This window comes from Schistocerca americana, chromosome 2 (assembly GCF_021461395.2).
Source record: "Schistocerca americana isolate TAMUIC-IGC-003095 chromosome 2, iqSchAmer2.1, whole genome shotgun sequence".
Lineage (NCBI taxonomy): Eukaryota > Metazoa > Arthropoda > Insecta > Orthoptera > Acrididae > Schistocerca > Schistocerca americana.
In genome coordinates this window covers 549,968,113-549,988,337 of record NC_060120.1, presented here as the reverse complement: position 1 = coordinate 549,988,337, position 20,225 = coordinate 549,968,113, and the positions used below count along the sequence as shown (strand labels likewise).

At 42.1% G+C, this 20,225-nt stretch overlaps 1 protein-coding gene across 1 annotated transcript in view; it reads left to right on the top strand.

The window, feature by feature from the left end:
• The window catches only part of LOC124594160 (G-protein coupled receptor GRL101-like), a 356,496-nt gene that overhangs the window by 91,146 nt on the left and 245,125 nt on the right, over positions 1 to 20,225 (top strand). Inside the window, exon 6 of the mRNA XM_047132516.1 lies at positions 3,989 to 4,147. Within this exon, the coding sequence (XP_046988472.1) occupies positions 3,989 to 4,147 (159 nt within the window). The remainder of the gene's footprint in view (positions 1 to 3,988; positions 4,148 to 20,225) is intronic.

The following is a 20,225-nucleotide window of genomic DNA, read 5'->3' as shown; positions in this document are numbered from 1 at the left end:
CCCTGTTTTCCTCTCATAGCATTCGCCTCTTGGAATATCTAAAAGGTGGACGATTCACGTCACTTTTTGATACTAAGGAAGGTAGTTTAATTGTATCTTATGTAATTTATCTCATGAAGGCAATTTTTACTTATTTGATTGACCCTATGAACTCATAAGTGTTTCTATAAAACGCTCTTGTAGTTTCTTTACGTTCAGCGCGTTTCAACATTTATGCTCATTCTCACATACAACTGTCTTACTGATACTCCTTCCATGAAGTTTTCAAAACTAAACTGTGTGTGAAACGGAAGATTTAGAAACAGTGTGTATTACCAGTTTTTATTTATAGCAGTGAGAATAATTTCAAAATCAGAGGCTCATTTAGCTATAAACTGGAGATCTATGTTGGTAATTAATGGACTAGACGAATTAACAGAATTGGCTCAGATTAGTGATTGTAGAGGGTGACTATAATTAAAATTAAACTGAGGTCGGGTAGACATGAAAGTTTTCGAGTGTATGATGGATGGGATAAAGAATATGTTGAAATCTAAGAATAAGGAAAGACCGAGGCGGTAACCCAGTGCTAAGAAGGAATATGATGAAAGCATACAGGAGAAAAATGCATCCATCTACCTGAACGCAATGAGACACACAGTAGCCTGGAAGGGGGCCTGTACCCAGCACTGTATGTGGAATGGTTGATGGTTGTGATGTTCAATGATGAGATACAACGGTGCACGACCTCTCCACGCGGGAGCGCTTATTGGTGATGTTTCAACTGTTACAGGGATACGATAGGGATTCTAACCAGTCACTCCAGTGCCTCTACTGAAGATCACAGAACTTGTTAACACGGATGTTGTGCTCCCTGTCGGTTGCTCTCATGTGAACCAAGGTCTTCTCATTCCGCTACATCCGCCACAGTCCTACGGGTGATCAAGCAACAAAGCCTATGGCAGTTTCTTAGGGGCTGTCTCTGTGAGGACGTATAACCACATATCTATAAGAAAATTTTAAACAGACTACACGTACTGCCTTAGGGAGACACAGGGACCACCTAATAGAGGTATTTTGTTGAATATTTCAGCTTCAGGCTAGAAAAATGTTATCATTACCAGTTTCATGTTACCAGCTAGTCATCAAATATCGTTTTTACGTTGCAGAGTCACACTTTGGCATTTGTTAAGCTCACAGGTAACGGATTAAAATCATTTGATGCTGAACTGGTAAGTCGATATCGTAATGATACAATTTAAGACAAAAGAAAAGGAAAATGAAAGAAAAGACGACGTACCATGAAGGAATTGTTCGAATGGGGTGGAAATCGGTAAATCTGATATTCATGTACAGACAAACAAGTGATTACAATTTCAGAAAAACTGGATGATTTATTCAAGAGAAAGAGCTTCTAGAACTGAGCAAGTCAGTAACGCGTTTGTGCACATCTAGCCTTTATGCAGACAGTTATTCGGCTTGGCACTGAGTGACAGAATTGTTCGATGTCCTCCTGAGGGGTATCTTGCCAAGTTCGGTCCAACTGGCGCGTTAGATCGACAAAATCGAGAGTTGGTTTGAGGTCCCTGGCTTTGTTGCTCCAAACGTTCTGAATTGGGGAGGGCTCCGGCGACCTTGCTGGCCACGGTAGGCTTTGGCAAGCACGGAAACAGGCAGTACAGACTCCTGGACGTCGGGCAGTTTGGGTGGCGACAGTCAGCTATACGGGGCGCCTCCAGACACGTCGCAAGGCTGGAATCTCAGTGACTGGGGTAGAACTGTCGTCAGTGCTGTGACCCGCTTCAAAATGAGACACAATGACCAGCGAAGACGTATCTGGAGCAGCAGTGGCATACCAACCTCACTTTCGCTCGCCATATGGCCTGAGAACCAAGAATGATGGTGCGGCGTGCCATTTCATATGACAGAAAACTCGTCGACGGTATTCCACACCCCTTTTTGTTGCCGTTCATGACAAGCCTCTCTGGGCTTACATTTCAACAAGATAATACCCTCCCGCACGCGACAAGAGTTTCTACTTATTGCTTGCAAAAGTTTACCGTTACGAGCAAGGACAGTTGGGCAGAATGTGGCACGGTACCCCTCAACAACGTTTCCACTAAATCTATGAATGAATGGCAAGTCAGATAACTGCTCGCCTAAGGGCCTGAGGTAGAGCAACGCATTATTGATTTGGTCAATTTGTGACTCTCTCTCTCTTGAATAAATCATCTAGTTTCTCTGAAACTGGAATGATTTGTTCGCCTGTACTTGTACATCCCGTCTTCCGGTTTCCACTCATTAGGATAGTTCCTCCGTGGAGTGTCTTCTTTTTTATTCTGAGTGCATATTATTAAAAAATGCAAGTTAATTCTTCGGTAACCATGCAGCTACTTTAAGATATGCAGTTACTCAGCAAACTATATGTAGGAGGCACCAAACGCACGCCGTAGGTCGGATGATTTTATGTACGCAGAGCAGAGACTGGCCCGTTTATTGAAGATTTTACGACACCTACTCCAGATGTTGATAGAATGAGGAATAGTGGACTTCACAGCTGTAATTGACTACGTTTTCGAGATATGTCGATTTTCACGCCGGGTAAACACCTACCGTATAGACCGTATACCATATCTCTGATTATGAATTTTACACGAAAAGGGCGGGAATATAGCTCTTCACCCGGTGCTGAGGACACATAAAAACTGACCACAAGTGTTCCTCAGGAAGAATAAAACTGCTAATAAAAGTCTTATGAAGAATGCCACCTCGTTTCCGGATGATATTGTAGCTATTAGAAAAGAAAAAAAGTAAAGCTCATTTCAGTTAACCTCCGTCCCAAATTCCTTGAAGAACAGAATTTCCATGCACAAAACATCATGTTTCCCGAACTGTATGCCGTACAACAATACAGTTTTACAGTTACATTCAATAATGTAAATGCTGTCTGCAAAAGGTTTTGCGAATAGAGTTGATAGTAAAGAAGTAACGAATTAAAATGTCATGCCAGGTGCAGCAGTTTTAGCGCATGGAAGCAAGAGTGCAGTTAGTCATACTTTTTTTTCATTATTTTGTGGGGTTATCAGCGAAACAGAGTTTCTAAAGGATTTGAAATTATATATACAGTCGGTTTGAAGTCGCTAGTGCTTTCATTATCAAGTACAGGATGTTTATAGTTTGAGTAATTTGTGCACTACGAGTTACTTTGCCTAAAGACATATAAAAGCTACCGTGTTACAATTTCTGACATTACATTATCGCTCCTAATGACTAGATTGTGATAGTAGTTTAAGTTTTTAAATTCTATCAAAGAAAAATCAAATATCTTTGCTCTGGGAAATGCTAGATAGTAACCTGCTACTGGGACCTGCCCCGTGTGCCATGCACCATGTACTATGCACTGTGTTAGCCATTTCCTAATAGAGATGTCACATATTAACAGCCTTCTTTATACCTGTGGAGAATATGACGTTTCATCACCTTTTTTTCTAGTGTGCATTCTGTTTTAAATATTTGGCAGCTACAATTTTTTGTCGGTACTCGACTGTGCACAGTTTTTGGAAAGAACCGTAGGTGTCTTTTACGGACAGTAGTTGATGTGAAGACTGAGGACACAACAGTGATGTGAGTCAATATTAAACAAGTAAATATGTGCACACATGTTAAGTTAGTTATCGTTGTCATTATAGAATGTTAGGGGCAGCTGGCACAAGGTGATGCGCTGATAGTAAAATTACGAACCACAAATGAAATAAATCAGTCAGCGTATTGACTTCCAGTTCGTACAGTGGAAGGTCAATTTTTCTAATCTTTAGGTGGCTTATTACACTAACGTCTTCATTCGCTACTGGCGTCTCTCAGCCACACTGGAATAGAGTTCGTAATTCTCCATTCACTGAGCGCCTAAGTCATATTATTGTAATGGCTAATTGTCTTAGCCGATGTTGTTGACATCGCCGTTAAATGAAGAGGAGACGTTGCGGTGAGGCGGTCGTGGCGATGGTTGCAGGTACAGCCTGTGACGGCGCCGACAAGTTCCGCTGTCCGAACGGTCGCTGCATCCGTCGCGCCAACCTGTGTGACTCGTACTGCGACTGCGCGCCGACCGAACGCGGCCAGGGGTGCGCCGACGAGGCGGGCTGCCAGCACAGCTACCTGCAGAGGCACGGTATGTACCCTCTACACCTGTCTACCCACACAAGCACTGCATGAACGCACCACGCGCTGCGCCCGCTCGCTAGAGGATCTGTCGTGGTAGCATTTTACACTAAGCTGAAACAAATCATGGGATACTTCCCAGTATCTTGTCGGACCTCCTTCTGCCTGAAGTAGTGCAGCAGTTCGAAGTGGCGTGGACTCAACAAGTCGCTGGAAGTGCCTTAAGATTTTCTGAGCTATCAGTAGTTGCAAAGCTGTTGCCAGTGTAGGATTTTGTACTCGAAATGACCTCTCGATTATATCCTATAAATGTTCCATTGGTAGCCCAATCCTACACTCTTATTTTCCAAAGTTTTTTTCAAACTAATCACAAACGATTATGGCCTAGTGACATGCGCTTTGTAATCCATAAAAATTCCATTGTTCTTTGGGAACACTAAGTCCATGAATGGCCACAAATCGTATCCGGCTAGCCGAACACAACCGTTTCCAGTCAATGATTGTTTTGGTTGGTCCAGAGGACCCAGTCCTTTCCATGTAAACACAACCCACACCATTATGGATCTACCATTACCTTGCACAGTGCCTACCTGACAACTACAGCCCATGGCTTCATCGGGTCTGCGCCACCTCGATCACTACAATCAGCTCATATCAACTGCAATCGCGACTCACCTGACCAGTCCACGGTTTTCCAAACCACTAAGGTCCAATCGATATTGTCACTAACACAGGAGAGGCGCTCCAAGCGATGTCGTGCTGTCGGCAAAGGCACTTGGGTCGGTCGCCTGCTGTCATACCCCATTAACGTCAAGTTTCCCCCATTTTGTACAAACGGATGCGTTCGTCGTGCGTCCAACATTAACTTCAGCGGTTACTTTACGCAATGCTGATTCTCTGTTACTGAGATCTCTAGTCAAACGCTGCTGCTCTTGGTCATTAAATGATGGCCGTCAGTTGTTGCGTTGTCCGTTGTGAAAGGTAATGTCTGAAACGGGGTATTCTCGAAACGGATGCACTATGGATCTCGGAATATTGAATATCCTAACGATTTCTGAAGTGGAATGTTCCATGCGTCTAGGTCCCCAACCAGTACGCGTTCAAAGTCTATTAATTTCCGTCGTGCGGCCATAATCACGTCGGAAACGTTTTCACATGAATTATCTGAGTACAAATGATAGCTTTGCCAGTAAACTGCCCTTCATATAGGCATATCGCTATCTCATGACTTATCACCTCAGTGAACTTTCAGTATAACTGCTGACTTATAAATGGAAAACAGAGGTATGGCTCAACATCATATACCTGGCGGTAAATCGCGTAACAAACGACGTTTTTCGAGAAGTTACTTCTCATCCTCGGGTCTTTCTTCGTCATGGCGACCGGCTCCACCGGATCCATCAGCCTCTATCTTCATACACAGCGCCCTTTCGCTTTATCCACCACACTGTTCCCTTGTCACGGGGCCTACGGTGTGTTTTTGCGATCCCGTAGATCAGCCTCCCGACATAGCAAAGTTGCGAGTCGGCAGTGCAATCAAGATGCAGACTCTCTACTACACATATTTGATGACTTTTTATTTATTAATTATTTTACACATCTAGTTTCGTAAGACAAATTCAGGAAAAAATCTCCATCGTTATGGAATGTTTCAGTCATGAACTTGCAACAGAAAAGTAATAACGTATAAAATAAAATATTTATGAATCCTAAAAAGACGTCAAGCTATAAGTTTATGTATGCATACTAAACATTATAACGCAGGAATCATCTTATTTATTTAAGTAACTCCTCAACAGAATAAAAGGAGTGAGACATTAGTAAACTCTTCAGGTTGGATCTGAAAGCACGTGGATTACTGCTAATATTGTGGTAGCTTATTGAAATTGGATGCAGCAGAGCACTGCACGCCTTTCTGCGCAAGAATCAAGGAACTTCGATCCAAATGCAGATTGGATTTCTGCATAGCGTTAACTGAGTTAAAACTGCTAATTGGGAATAAGCTGATATTGTCAACAAGAAACGACAATAAAAAATATGCATACTGAGAGGCATGAGAATATCCAGACATATGAACAGGGGTCAACAAGAGGTTGGCGTACGTAACACGACTTATTGCTCGAATCGCCCTTTCCTGAGTCAAAAATACCCTCTGAGAATGGGAAGAGTTATTCCAAAATGTAATGTTATACGTCATAAGCAAATAAAAAGAAGCATGGTACTTTTCGTGTCGAACTATCTCATATCTCAGATACTGTTCTAATAGTAACAATGGCAGCTTTAAGTTTTTGAACAAGATCCTGAAAGTGAGCTTTCCACGAGAGTTTGCTGTCTAGTAAAGAAGAATGAATAAAAGTATTGCCTTGATTTCTCTACTGTTCTCCTTCACTCTGGTTGGAAAAAATACTGTCTGCACCATGTCCTATGAATTTAGGAGATCTTTCAGTATCCTTTTTCCTGCACAATCACATACAAAATTAAATTTTGAGACAGCATAGTTGTATGGAGATAAACAGCGATTAATTTTCTTATAATCAATTATTCAAAATGAGAGTCACAATAGCATTATTTATTTTGCCGCCAACCGGTTTCAACCCGCCATGGGGTCATCTTCAGGGCAATTTACACCATTTGGTCGCTCGCTGGAGTCGTCAACCTGCCTGTGCACGGTTGGTAACTATCACTACCAACCGTGCACAGGCAGGTTGACGACTCCAGCGAGCGACCAAATGGTGTAAATTGCCCTGAAGATGACCCCATGGCGGGTTGAAACCGGTTGGCGACAAAATAAATATCGCGATTGTGACTGTCATTTTGAATAATTGACTTACAAAATTAATGCTGAAGTCACCATATACAACTAACTTTTGGTACTTTGTACAAAGTGAACCAAGAACTCTCTCTAACTTAAAGAGAAGTGATCTGAAGTCAGAGTTAAGGAACCTGTAAATAACAATTAGAGCTTTAGTTTCACTAACTTCAACTGCCCCTGCACAACAAACCTGTTCAGTGCAGTGCTTTGAGACATGTATGGACTCAAATGGAACACTGTTTTTTACGTACATGGTCACTCCCCACGCTGAAAAGAACTATTTCAAAAATAGCCAGCTAATCTGTTTCCTGGTAAAGGAAGCCTCTTAACTGTCACATTATTTAAGTGGCACTTAGATATACCAATAATCTCAGAGTCCACATCTATAAGCAGTTCACTAACTTCAATAATTCTTATATTTTGATGAAATATGGTAATTCCTTCATTACTTGGATAACTGACTTTCTTTGAAGGTGGATCCTTGGTTGGCGAGACTTCCTTTAAGCAGGAACACTTATCAGCTGACTGCAGTCTAAAGAAGCCGCAGCAATAATACCAACCACTACAGGAATTTCCCCATGGGTGATCCCATCCCCGCCCACTACACTATCGCCTATAACCTTGGCCAAACTCTTCTTCCATACCTGCTGAAGTGCAGGCCGTCACCATTGAAACCCACCCTATTGACCGACTCATCTGGCACCACTGCAATGACCGATCATGACGCTGAAAAATTGAGCCACTAGTTTGAGTAGCTATCTTTTCCAGGTCAATACCTACATCATACTCCCCGTCCTTATGAAGAATGAGGTCTGCTACATGTGGCTTCTCTCCACTAAGCTCTGACAGTTGATCAAATGTATTGGTGCAACTGTCTGAATATCTTCTCCTCCCAGCTGCCTTCTTACCGACTGACAGTTACCATCGCCCACCGCCCTTCTCCCTCCTCATCCTCATGACATTTTTTTTATGCGACGTCTCTTGTATACTAAATCTGAGGGTGAGCAATGCTCTTCGAAGTGTGTTGTTTTACTCGTGATTAATAACTAATCTTATGTGATTTGCCCGAAGTTTAATTAATCAACTAATAACGGTTCATTACGAGTAGCAATCTCCTAGAACACAGTGTGTGTGTGTGTTTGTGTGTGTGTGTGTGTGTGTGTGTGTGTGTGTGTTTGTTTGTGTACGTCAGAAAGAGAGAGAGGCAAAGTGAAAGACATAAATAATCAGAGACAGGAAGATGAAGAGAGAGAGAGATTGAGAATTTGGTGTAAATGACGTTCAACAGACTCTAACCAGACAACTTGCATATCAAGTACCGCGATCGTAATCTGTTCTCTCTCTCTCTCTCTCTCTCCTCTGTGTGTGTGTGTGTGTGTGTATGTGTGTGCGTGTATGTACGCGTGTGTAGCTTCGAGCTGTCGATACAATTATGATGATGGGACTTAAACAAAGAAAGCTGATGGCTGCATGTTGCCTACTTATCGCTAAAATTATAAGGAGGACACGAAATTGATCATTCGAAAGACGTATTACCATATCAACATAACTTTCCTCAAAAAGATACTACCCACAAATTAGGAACTGTACGCACGATGTTTCCTCTAGAAATTAGTGGTTAGGAACAGTACCTCACTACAGCTTCTGCCACTGTCGGTCAGGTCCTGGCGGTGACATGTTTCTTGCAACCAGGATTTCAGTCTTCTATTTCCAAGTCAAGCAACACAGCACAAACCCACGTTAGCGACATCGGTCACAGTGTGTGTCAGAATACGGAGTTACCTTAACTTTTCAATTCTGAATCCATTCAAGAAATACAAGTAGAAATTTATTTGCATTGCATTTCGCCGTAACATGTTTCAGGAGTTCGCCCATCTTGAGGTCTTAAAATTCATGTATGCTGACGTAGTTAATCAACTATTACATTTTATCTGTGAGTTACTGACGTTTGTAGCCACATCGTTATTTGCGTCGTGTATTTCATTCAGTAATGCATTCATGTTGCCTTTAGCACATTGATGCATTTACGCCATTTTTCTTTTACTTTAATCACATGTTACTATAGTGTGACTCGGTAAGAAGCATTGGCTAGCTTGTCGATTGAAATATTTGGTCCGAACATAAACCACAACAAAAGTCAAATTACGTTTTCCTGTATGTAAATTTGCATGTATGTGCATATAAGTGCAAAAAGGTATCTTCTTGCATCGATGAAAGAAGGGCAGCTATATAATAACACAGAAATCGGTGTTCACTGATGGAGTTCGTAGGGGCCTTACAAACATATAGCGTTTGTCCTAATTACTTCAAAACGTGACATTAACCATAAATATGAGTGCTGTCCTGTTTTATAGATAATGTATATTCTTAAGTCGTGGCGTGTAATGAAATATGGTCTACATTAAATGAAAACATGCCGAATGTATTAGAAGCGGGATCGGATCTTTACTGAGGGCCTTAATTGTTTGCTTATAAACTTCGCATCTGAACTGAACATATTACAGAAAGGTAGGAAATTAGAGCTGACGCCTTCATGAGTTGAAAGAACCAGTTTTCGTTGACACTTTCAAGCGGAGCAGTAGGCAAAGTTTGACCGAAACGGGGATAAGGAATACAATAAGGACGAATGAGTAGCTGTGAGAGGTGAAATAGTGAAGATAATAGAGTATGAGGCAGGTAAAAAGATATTTAATTTCATTAACGAAAGGAGAAATAAAAATTCAGCAAATGAAGCAGACAAAATGGAATACCTAGTCTAAACAATGAGACTGACAGGAAGTAGGAAATGTCAAAGCTGGAATGGCCAGCGAAGAACGCGAAGATGTCGAAGTATGCAAAAGTATGGAAAGGATACATGCTGTCCATGAGAAAATTAAGAGATTTTGGATAAAAGAGTGAAAGCTTAGTCCATATTCTGGATCAGAGTCGAGGAGAGTAAGTGCAGTGCTCATTATAAAAGAAATTTTTGATCATACAAGGCGAGCGAATGTAATGCTCGTTGTTTTCTCGGAATTTTTGTTATAACACACCAGTGAGTTTGACCACTGCGCACAACGATAATGCCTACACTGTGAGATCAACAAAGTTAGGCGTCCACCAGCTTATGTTTATTATTAGTGGGTAACATAACCCTGGAAAGCTTATAGGTTAATGCAAAGGATTTTACAGTATAACTCAAGACTGAGATTAACAGATATTTATATGCTCTAGTGACCAATAAAAACCACAATAACAATAAATAGAAAACAATGTTCTCTAAAACACAAATTAAATTACAAAACTGTGCTAAGACTATGGGGAAGTGCCAATTTGTTTGCGAAACATAATGGGGAAAGCACAACAAGATTGCTAATCTGGGCAGCTCGTGAAATCAAAGATAACCATGCAAAGTAACTACACAAGTTGCGTTGCAAAGTAAGCAAAAAATGGGCTGCTGTGACTATGGATCGTGCTGCCACAATTATAACACTTTCATTTCCCCAAATCCAGCCAACAGTGAGCGGATCACCACCGAATTGCGACCGGAAGACAAGTGACCCGCATGGTGAAAGGGTGACGATTCACTGATCACGAAACATAGATCCATAGATCTCCCTCGAAAATTGGCTACTTAAAAAAAAAGAATCTGTATGGAATGGACGGGTCAATGCTATTGCTAGTATGGTGGACAAGAGATTCGACTACTTCATGAGAAAATGGGGTAATGCTGCAGAAACTTCCCATTCTTGGCGTACAGAACGCACCTAACCAATAAGAGGTTGGTAACGGGATGGATGGGTGTCACACTGGCTCATCGGATTCTACCCTCCAAGCACGATGATGGGGCGATTCAATTCGATTAGATACACCCACTTCTGAAGCGAAATCAAAGTACTTTCTCAAGGATATTGGGCGGCATCTCGGTGTCTCGTTCTTTGGTGTCTGAACAGAACAGGCAAATACATCGTACTTAATTATTATCTAAGGACGGCAGTGTTGGTACGGTGCTTTCCGATCAGGGCTAGCTAGCACAGGAGCCGGCTCTACCGAAAAAAGTACGAACCGGGTGTAATATCTCCCCTCCTTTCTTCCCCCATCTATTGTCCACATTAAACAATGTCCAGTCCAAGTAATTAATAAGCAAAGTCTTTTATGAAGATGAGGGGAGCGAGAATTACAATAAGCTTTCAAGTTTACGTAGCTTGACATGTTGAGATGGCTCCAGGTCTTCTTGTCTAGGTGTCTGATTCTTGAAGCTGAAAATCTGACTTCAGGTCCTCTGGATTGATTTGAACTAAATAAATTGGAAAATTGTTGTTGCAGAATTTTACGTTAGTATATTTTCCACTGACTATCTCACATTTTAGATATCATACAGTATTTTGATTTTTCACATTAACAAAGCCGAAATTGCATTGTTCCCACCTGTTATACAAAAATAGATCCGATCACATCAGAGGCACGCTTATGACTCTGACGCTCTGCCGAAGTATTAACATTCCACATGGTTTACAATTTTTCTTAACAAATGAATTCCTACTAGTTTTCGTTACATTATTAATTTAGATTATTATTTCATCAATGAATCCAGAAACAAAGATGTTAAACAGTACAGTGTTGCGTAATTCAAAACAAAAATTTTATGTGTGCAAGTAATTCGTAATATCAAATATTTCTTAAAAATTTATTTTAACTGTACATCCAGAACTAGTACTTATCGAGTATAACATCGAAACCAAAATATTTTATAAAGTGATTCCTTTTCATAAATTTTACCTTGAAATTCAACATGGTGTGTGTAAAATTACGTGAAAGTTTTCAGAAAAGCAACTGAGATAATACTGACCTATCGAAAGCTCGAAAAATAATGCTAGTATCGGCAACTAATTTTGAGGAAAGGTTGTGCTAGAGGAGCATGTCCCATTACACAGGCCACAGCCTTACTTCAGCGAAAACTGCTCAGTGCCCAGGGGATCTTCACCCTGCCTAATGAGATCCACCGTTCTCCCTCGGCTGACAATGAGGACCCAGGGACCACTCTGGGACGACATCTTCTCAGTAGGAAAAACGGGAAGTTTTCCTCCCAGAAAATTTTTCCAGTACACTGTGAATAAAATTAACCACGAAACTGTGCAAAAGTATATCATTATTCCGTAGAGATATCTGACGTTGTCACAAAAGAAGCAGCAGTTCGAATATCAAGATCTCAGACGGATAGCCAGTACCAAGGAAAGGAAGAAAAGCTGAAAGGCGGAAGGAATATGGAGAAGAACAACATAATAATAACGAATTTGAAGGAAATATTACAGAAATACAAGAGGAACTAAATGAAGATGTGTATGAAAGTGTGATAAGGTAAATATAATTCAACAGAGCACTGAAAATCTTAAGTCGAAACAACACCTTCTCTCAGAAACATTTAGATCCTTGGCAGAGCGAGCCAGGACAAACCAGAACCAGCTTGTGCGCAAGATAAATGAGAGTGGCTAAATACGCCCAGACTTCAGAAAGAATGTAGTAATCTAGTTTACAAGGAAGGCAGGTGCTGCCATGTGTGAATTTTACGTAACTATCACTTTAACAAGTAATGGCTATAAAATACTGAAACGAATCATTTAAGGAATAATGTAAAACCTGGTTTGGGCCGACCTTATGTGACATCAGTTTTGGTTCTGGAGAAATGCAGGAACACGTGTGGATGGGCTGACTCTATGAGTAATCACAAAAGACACAGAAAGACAAACTTGATTTCATAATAGCCGGTTATGCCCCAGGATAGAATCCTCAGAAGACACCAAAAATTCGTCCAAGTTCTACCTTGGCAGCTCCCGGACGCCGCGCCGCCTGTGTCAATGACCTGTAGATTGCCAGTTAGGGAAAAAAACCGAGAGACTTCCAGCAAACTTGGAAGATATCACATCACGGGAGAACGAGAGAGCATCCAAGTCTGCAAGTGAAGCATGCACACCGAGAGTTACCCTCATACTAGGTACAATGAAACAGTAAATATTCCAATGCTATACCAGCAGAAAAGCGCCTCTGAAATGTGGACATTTAAGTCAAACCTCATGTCAATAGTGAGGGAAAACGAGGATACATGATGTCATTGCTATCCCCACCGCCACAGGCCGCATGGGAAGCGCCGACACAAATACTTCACTATTCTTAACAAATGTTGGATTGCTGAGTAGGAATGGCTGACTGCCCAGTGCTTAGTCTCAGCACTTTGTTGCATCTATCCACGGAGAGGGGAGGCTATGGGGGTCGACCCTCAGCACGCCTAGCTGTCTTCGATTCCCTATGGAGTCTCTGTTGACCCAGATGTGGTTGGGCGCTTTGGAAAACAATACTGTATTACTGCTTACTAGATATGTCATTGTCAATGACGTTTTCTTGGCGTTATCGAGCGTATCTAGGTCTCCATCACCGCATCGCGCCAGGCTCTCTCCCGATGATTGTAGGACCCCTATATCTGGTGTCATCAAGAGGTTGACAGTGCTAGAGTGGGAGAACGATGCTGCTTCCAGCTGGACTGCCAACTTCCGAGGCAACAATAATGGGCGCAGAGGCCGCCATCACCCTGCAGGCCTGCTGGAGGCTTGATCTGCGTGACCAGGACGCTGTCCGTCACCTCTATTAGGGTTGGAGGGCTTCTGCAGCTGCTCACCCATTCCTGAGGCCGACGCCCATGATGCCAGCCCCTTTCTCCTGAACGTGGGCTAAGAACCATTCACTGCGAGTCAGCGAGTGTTGCAGATGACCTGGAGGCGTGACTCTTGAGTGCACATCTTTGAAGTCAACGAGACGACTTTCAAGAACGATATGTAGGGCTGGAGGCTGCCGGCGTCCACGGGTCGACGGCCGCCCCGTGACGTAACCGCCGCCACTGGATGCTTTGCTTCACTGGTGGAACCCCAAGTTAAGTACATACCGCCTCTCTTCTATTCCGCTGCTCTGTTGACCCAGCTGTGGTGAGGCGCTTTGGAAAGCAATACTGTATTACTGCTTAACAGATATGTCATCTTCAATTATGCTTTCTTTGCATTCTCGAGCGTAGCTAGGCCCTCATCACCGCATCCCGCCCGGCTCTCCCCAGATGATTGTAAGACCCTTCTACCTGGTTTCATCAAGAGTTTGACAGTGGTAGAGATATATAAACCAGATGCCACGCTCACATATCTTGGAGAACAGCATCCGACCATCTACGCAGCTCTCATGTGAGATCAACAGCTATGAGCTAGAGTTTGTAACAATGCCTGTGTGGTGAAAGATAGATACTTGTTTGTTTTCTCGTTCTGTATTTTTTTGGTCATGTTCAGCGCTAAGGACGCTTGCAGTGTGTTAAAAGTGTCATTTGGTAGACTACAGGAACCTGCAGGATTGTCCGCGTTCCATGGGAACTTACTTGCAGCCGCTGAGGTGTCCGTTCTGTAATGTATATCAGTATGACGTATCATGTGTTCAAGCTGTGTCATCTACTTATATTAATTGTTGAAGGGTTGATAACGAAGTACACCAGCGCAGAGAATCTCGTTGGACTATGATACGGCATAAAGATTAAGTGCAGTTTAATTTGTCTTATGTGCCTGCTGTTTGTGTAGTCTCCTTCTTTTCTGGTGTAACGGCAGATGGAGTTTACCCAAATGCCAGACACAAGAGCAGCAACTCAGAATGAAGCGGTGCTAGCTTTGAAGAGGCAGACAGCTGCGTTGTTGGGAACTACAACATAACACAGGCAAGACAGTGATGCACTGCGTAGGAGAACAGAGCAATGGGAAGCCGTTGGAGGGGCGTGAACTCCTTGATTCATATGAAAATAAAACCGTGTTGAGTGTACTCAGCTATTCTATTGATCCTCCAGCAACTAGCCTTATAGCGTCATTTTCGTGGAAAGCAGGCGTGGATGTATCAGTTTTTGTTAGTGACGCAAAATCTTCCACCAAATTTCCAAAAATTTCCGAAGAAACGTCCTTGGTTATGGCTAGATTAACGTTTACGGATGAAGCGAAAATGTATGTTACGTACCACAGGACCATCAGTGAGTACCAAACATTTGAGAAACTGACTAACGGTCCTAACGGTCTAATACAGCGCTATCAGAAGAAGAACATCACGACGTTTTTTAGGGAGAAACTCAATGGACTCTCGCAGAAGGAAGGTGAATGAGTGCATTCCTTCTCTGACATAATTAGGGAACTTAACTCGCAGATGTATGAACTAACGAAGAATGAAGAGGCCGATAAAGTGATTCTGCATGAAGCAGAGAATAGGGCTCTGGATATTTTTCTAAGAAGTATTTCTGCTGATATTTTGAGAAGCATCAGAAAGGGGAACTCAAGTGACTTATCATCTGCCATCAGGATTGCCATGCAATTGGAGGAGATCGACATTGCTACATGAAGACAAAGTGATCGCGGTGTTCTTTTTAGTAAGTGAAGTGTTTTAGGTGTGACAATGTCGCCAGCCGCCCGAATGTTACGAATACTGGGAAGTGGGCCATTAAGCGCCTGATCGTTAGAAGCAATATCTCAATATTCATTCATTAAACAAGAATGGGGGTGCTTCAACCGTTGAACGGCCTTCCCAGTAGAGCACGAGACTGCAGAAACATATTCAGAGACGGCTTGTTGCTTGCTAGGCAAAGCAAATGATAGAGAACATAAATTTCTGGCGGACACAGGGACTCACGTGCCAGTAGTTAGTCTGGATTTCTTGGGGAGAGAAAACCTCTGGTCGCCATAGTATGGGTTACGCACAGTAGGCCATCATGACGTGAAGTCACTGAAAATGCTGTTCAGTTCTAACGTAGGAAATAAGTGTTTTCGAGAGCACGTAGAAGCATTGCCTGGTGTTGATGAGGGGTATTGTGCTATCCTGGTACTCGACCTTCTTGCTAATAATCATACAGTTGACTTTTTGCAGTGTATAATTGAAATTGGTGAGACACTGTTTCCACTAGGGACAACAGCCACATGTGATATACTGTCGCAAAATTCACAGATTATGAAATGGGAACCCAATAAACTGTGGACACAGACACTAATTATCAATTTAAGTGATATGGTACTGAAAGGTACAAAGAATTTGGTCTGGGTTGATATGATTCAACCTAAGTATGTGTTACATTATGTAGAGCCACTGGAAAATAACGAATAATTGGAAAAGTCACACTGTTCTGTACGCAGAGATACTGTATAGTGCGCGTCACTGACTTGGATGGAGATTTTATTGGTCCGGTCAGTCTTGATAATTTTGGCAGGGATTAAGTGAGTCTACCAAAGAGTTTACTGACTCCTAATTTGGATATCTTGGGGGAAGATGACACGGATAGGTCTAGGAATGACCTCTGTCGCAAGCAAACTGTCAGCTGCAGCACATGAGAAAGTGAAACATTTACAACGAAACGGTAGAGAAGCAATTCATAGGTTTGATTAATCAGAGTGTTCTATTTAGCAGGAAAGCCACTAGAAAACATAGGATACTAACAGAGGATAATGCTCCAGTGTACAAGAACCCGTATGGAAATGGAAGAATTTATGGACCAGCAGTTTGGTGATACTGTTGAGTACGAGTATAGTGATAGTCTCTGGGAAGCACCAGCAATTTCAGTCATGAAGAAGTCGCCAGATGGCACTCAAAACAGAGATTTTGCTGCGATTAATATTTCAGTGTACAACTGATAACTGATCCATATCCAATACCAAACTTAACAGAGTTTGGTCGAAACAATGTGTGTGAAATCTTATGAGACTTAACTGCTAAGGTCATCAGTCCCTAAGCTTACACACTACCTAACCTAAATCATCCAAAGGACAAACACACATACCCATGCCCGAGGGAGGACTCGAACCTCCGCCAGGACCAGCCGCACAGTCCATGACTGCAGCACCTCAGACCGCTCGGCTAATCCCATGCGGCTAGTTTGGTCAGTGCAACTATTTCCCCCACAATGGATTTAAAGAGCATATATCATCAACTAGAAGTAGTGCCAAAGGATCGACAAAAGACAGCTTATTCCATTCTGGGAGGTCACTTCCAATATCGTCGAATGCTATTTTGACTCAAGAAAGCACCTGTCACCTTTCAGAGTTTATTGGCTGGTGTATTTAGGGAAACGAAACTATAATAATGTGTGACGTATCTCGATGAGATTACAGTGTTTTAAACGGGCATGGAAGAGTTGACTAACGCTGAGCAATGATAAATGCCGTTTTTCAGTAAGAGAAGTAAATTATGTTGGGCAAGTAAATTAGCAAGAAATGTGTGAGAACAGATCCTTCCTTGGTCTCAGCAGTTCAGAACTGTTCGTCACTGAAACAATTAAACAGTTGCAGAGTTTCATCACTCTCTGTAATTATTATTATCGATTGGTAAGGGATTTTGTTGAAACTGCTGGACCTTTGAATCATTTGTTACAAAAAGCAGCAAAATTTGAGTAGTGTTCTGAACGACAGACTATGTTCTACATTCCAAAGCGAGCAAATATATCGAACCCAGTTGTAATGATCTTTGATTTTAGAAAGGAATTTATTCTATTTTATGATGCTACTAATACAGCTCATGGAGCTTTCCTATGGCAGAATATTGATGGTAAAGAGCATCCTGAAGATTATGCATTCTGAAAGTTGAACAAAGTAGAGAAAATTTTTCCACGACTGGGTAGGAGTCGTTAGCAATGATTTATGACATTATGTACTTTCGATTTTCAAGCAGTGAAGGAACACGCTGCTCTTAGGTGATTATTGGGATACAAGAACACTTGCAGCAGATTAACAAGTATTTATTGAATTTGATTATGAGGTAATACACAAGCCAGGAAAAAGGCTTGCTAATGCAGGCAGTTTGAGTTGAAAAATAGCAATTCAGCAAACATTGGGCAGGAGCGTTGCTGAATGGTGAAAGACTCAAACTGCTGATGCTGACTGACTGTAATTCAAGCTGCAACCTCAGTTTGTGACACACGGCAGCTTGCGTTGCAGAACTACAAAGTGTGGATTACGAGTACTGGTACCTGCAGCTTTCTGGAATGGAGTCTTGTCACGAGCACGTGACCAGTCCATGGCGGACAGAGAAAAACTGATAGATAAAGTGCTGAAAAATTCTGACTGAGAACTAGGAGACGAGATGTCGAGCAGCATGTCAGGATGTGCACACCCTGTGCTCAACGAGCTGATCTTAAACCCAAACCTCCAGTTGTCAGACACTCAGATTGGTACCAAACGTTCTGTATCTAGAGAGTATCAACTAAAACACGAATCTAGTTCATGCTGTGTGCTGTCGTCCAGCAGTACATGTGTAAATGGTAATTAAAAGTAACGCCAGAAATAGTGAGTACAGGAAATGGGTGTCTGTGAGTTGGCTGTGTGAAGATCTTTCGTTGGTGAGTTGGTAGAGCATCAGATTGTTGTACTAATGGTCCCAAATTCGAAACTCACTGAAAGAATTTTTTTTTTGCAGTTTACCCGTGAAATTGTTGTACGGGAGAACATTTTTTTCTGACATGTACAAGGATGTTTCAGAGTTTGTAGGATTGTTCTTTTGGCAAGCAACTTTCGCTTCGTTAGTTAAAAGTAGCAAACCTATAGTGTATATTTTTATAGGCAGCACCACACCTATCTACACAAATGTACTCTATAGGTTTGCTACTTCCAACTAACGAAGCGAAAGCAGATTCACAAAATAACAGTGCTACAAGTTCCGAAACGTCCTTTTACATGCCAGAAAAATGTTCTCCTATATAACTGTTTCACGCGCAAACTGTTAAAAAAGAAATCGCCATCAGTGGGTTTCGAACCTTGGTATAGTTTCGACAGGGTAAACTAGTCCGCCATCTGAGGGTGCTTCAACTTACTTGCAGTGGATGGTAGGTTAGAAATGAAATGTATACATTGTGAGACGTGCTTGTTGAGCTGCATCGAGAAGCCCAGAAAGAGAGAATTTTGACTGAAGTAAAAGGGGATACCAACGTTTACAACTCTCATACGAAAATCTTTGTGAACAACTTATGCAGGTTATGGGCCAGGTACCACGAACTCTGGTGCGTAAGAATAGGGGTTGATGAGACGCTGGTGGGAAACTACCAAAACAGTTTTTGGCACATCCGACAGCGAAGATATCCGGGATTAGAGCGACACAATGGGACGAATACCTAAACTGGCGGAGGCTACTAGATCTAGAGTGGAACTTCACATCACTCATTTGTCGAACATGGAACAGCATGTGCTAAGTAGTACTACGAAGCTGCGAGAATGAACTGCTGAAATAGCGCAGAATACACTAGATACGGTGCAGGCCTCAAACAGTGACTTGCAGACAGTGAAAAAATCGACTTAACGCATTGAATGGGAGAGTAGCCGTAAACAGGTTGCTACAAGCGCAAACAGATAGTCTGAATGCTACAAAGGTGGAAGCAGCTACGCTACAAGAAGCAGTGCATCATGTCATTCACGGGCAGCTAAGTTCTACATGACTGTCGCTACAGCAATTCCTAACCAGCCTACGCAATAGGCAAAAGGAATTTACAGCAGAATAACGGCACGTATTGGAACCACCAGAAGGAAATTTGACACTAGTCTTTCACGTGTCCGTCGTTTAAATGATTTACGATGGTGCAAGGTTGCATGAGCTGAAATGGTTCCCGGTGGTAGTGATAAATTTGCAGTAGCTGCGTTTTACCACACACGCCAATCCAGTTAAGAGGGAAAGTACGGGGGAGTGGGTACAGGTACGGACCAAAGATGTTTTAATAAGTGACAGAACAAAGAGATGCCTATGTTCTATTGTCGTTGAGAGACCTACAGAGATGCCAGAGGGAAACTGTAACGATCTGCTCAAGTAGGATGATACATATTGGCGTGCAGGCATGTGAAGTTCAATTATTCCTGTGAAAAGCCAGAGAAAGTGAATGTCAAAGGGAAATGTTAACACAGTGTTTACGTTTCCAGAGAGTAGGCTCCCACTGTGTCTACTCAGTTTTTTCACCAGAAGTATTCATAGTAAAATATTACAAACACGTAAACCCGGATTTGAATAGAGTGGAATTACAGGATAGCGGAAGTTACGGGTTATAAACAATATGTACAAGAGCAAAGACTTGTGACCGTCAGGCACGACATTTCGTCTAACAGCTACGATCAATGGTATGACCACACTTACGTGGTAAGAACCTACATTATGCTGGCCCGAGAAGTTGCTAGAGGTCTACATGCTTTCATGCTTTCTTTTTTCTTTTCTTTTTTTTTTTTTTTTGAGTTGTCAGTTTTCTGACAGGTTTGATGCGGCCCGTTACGGATTTTTC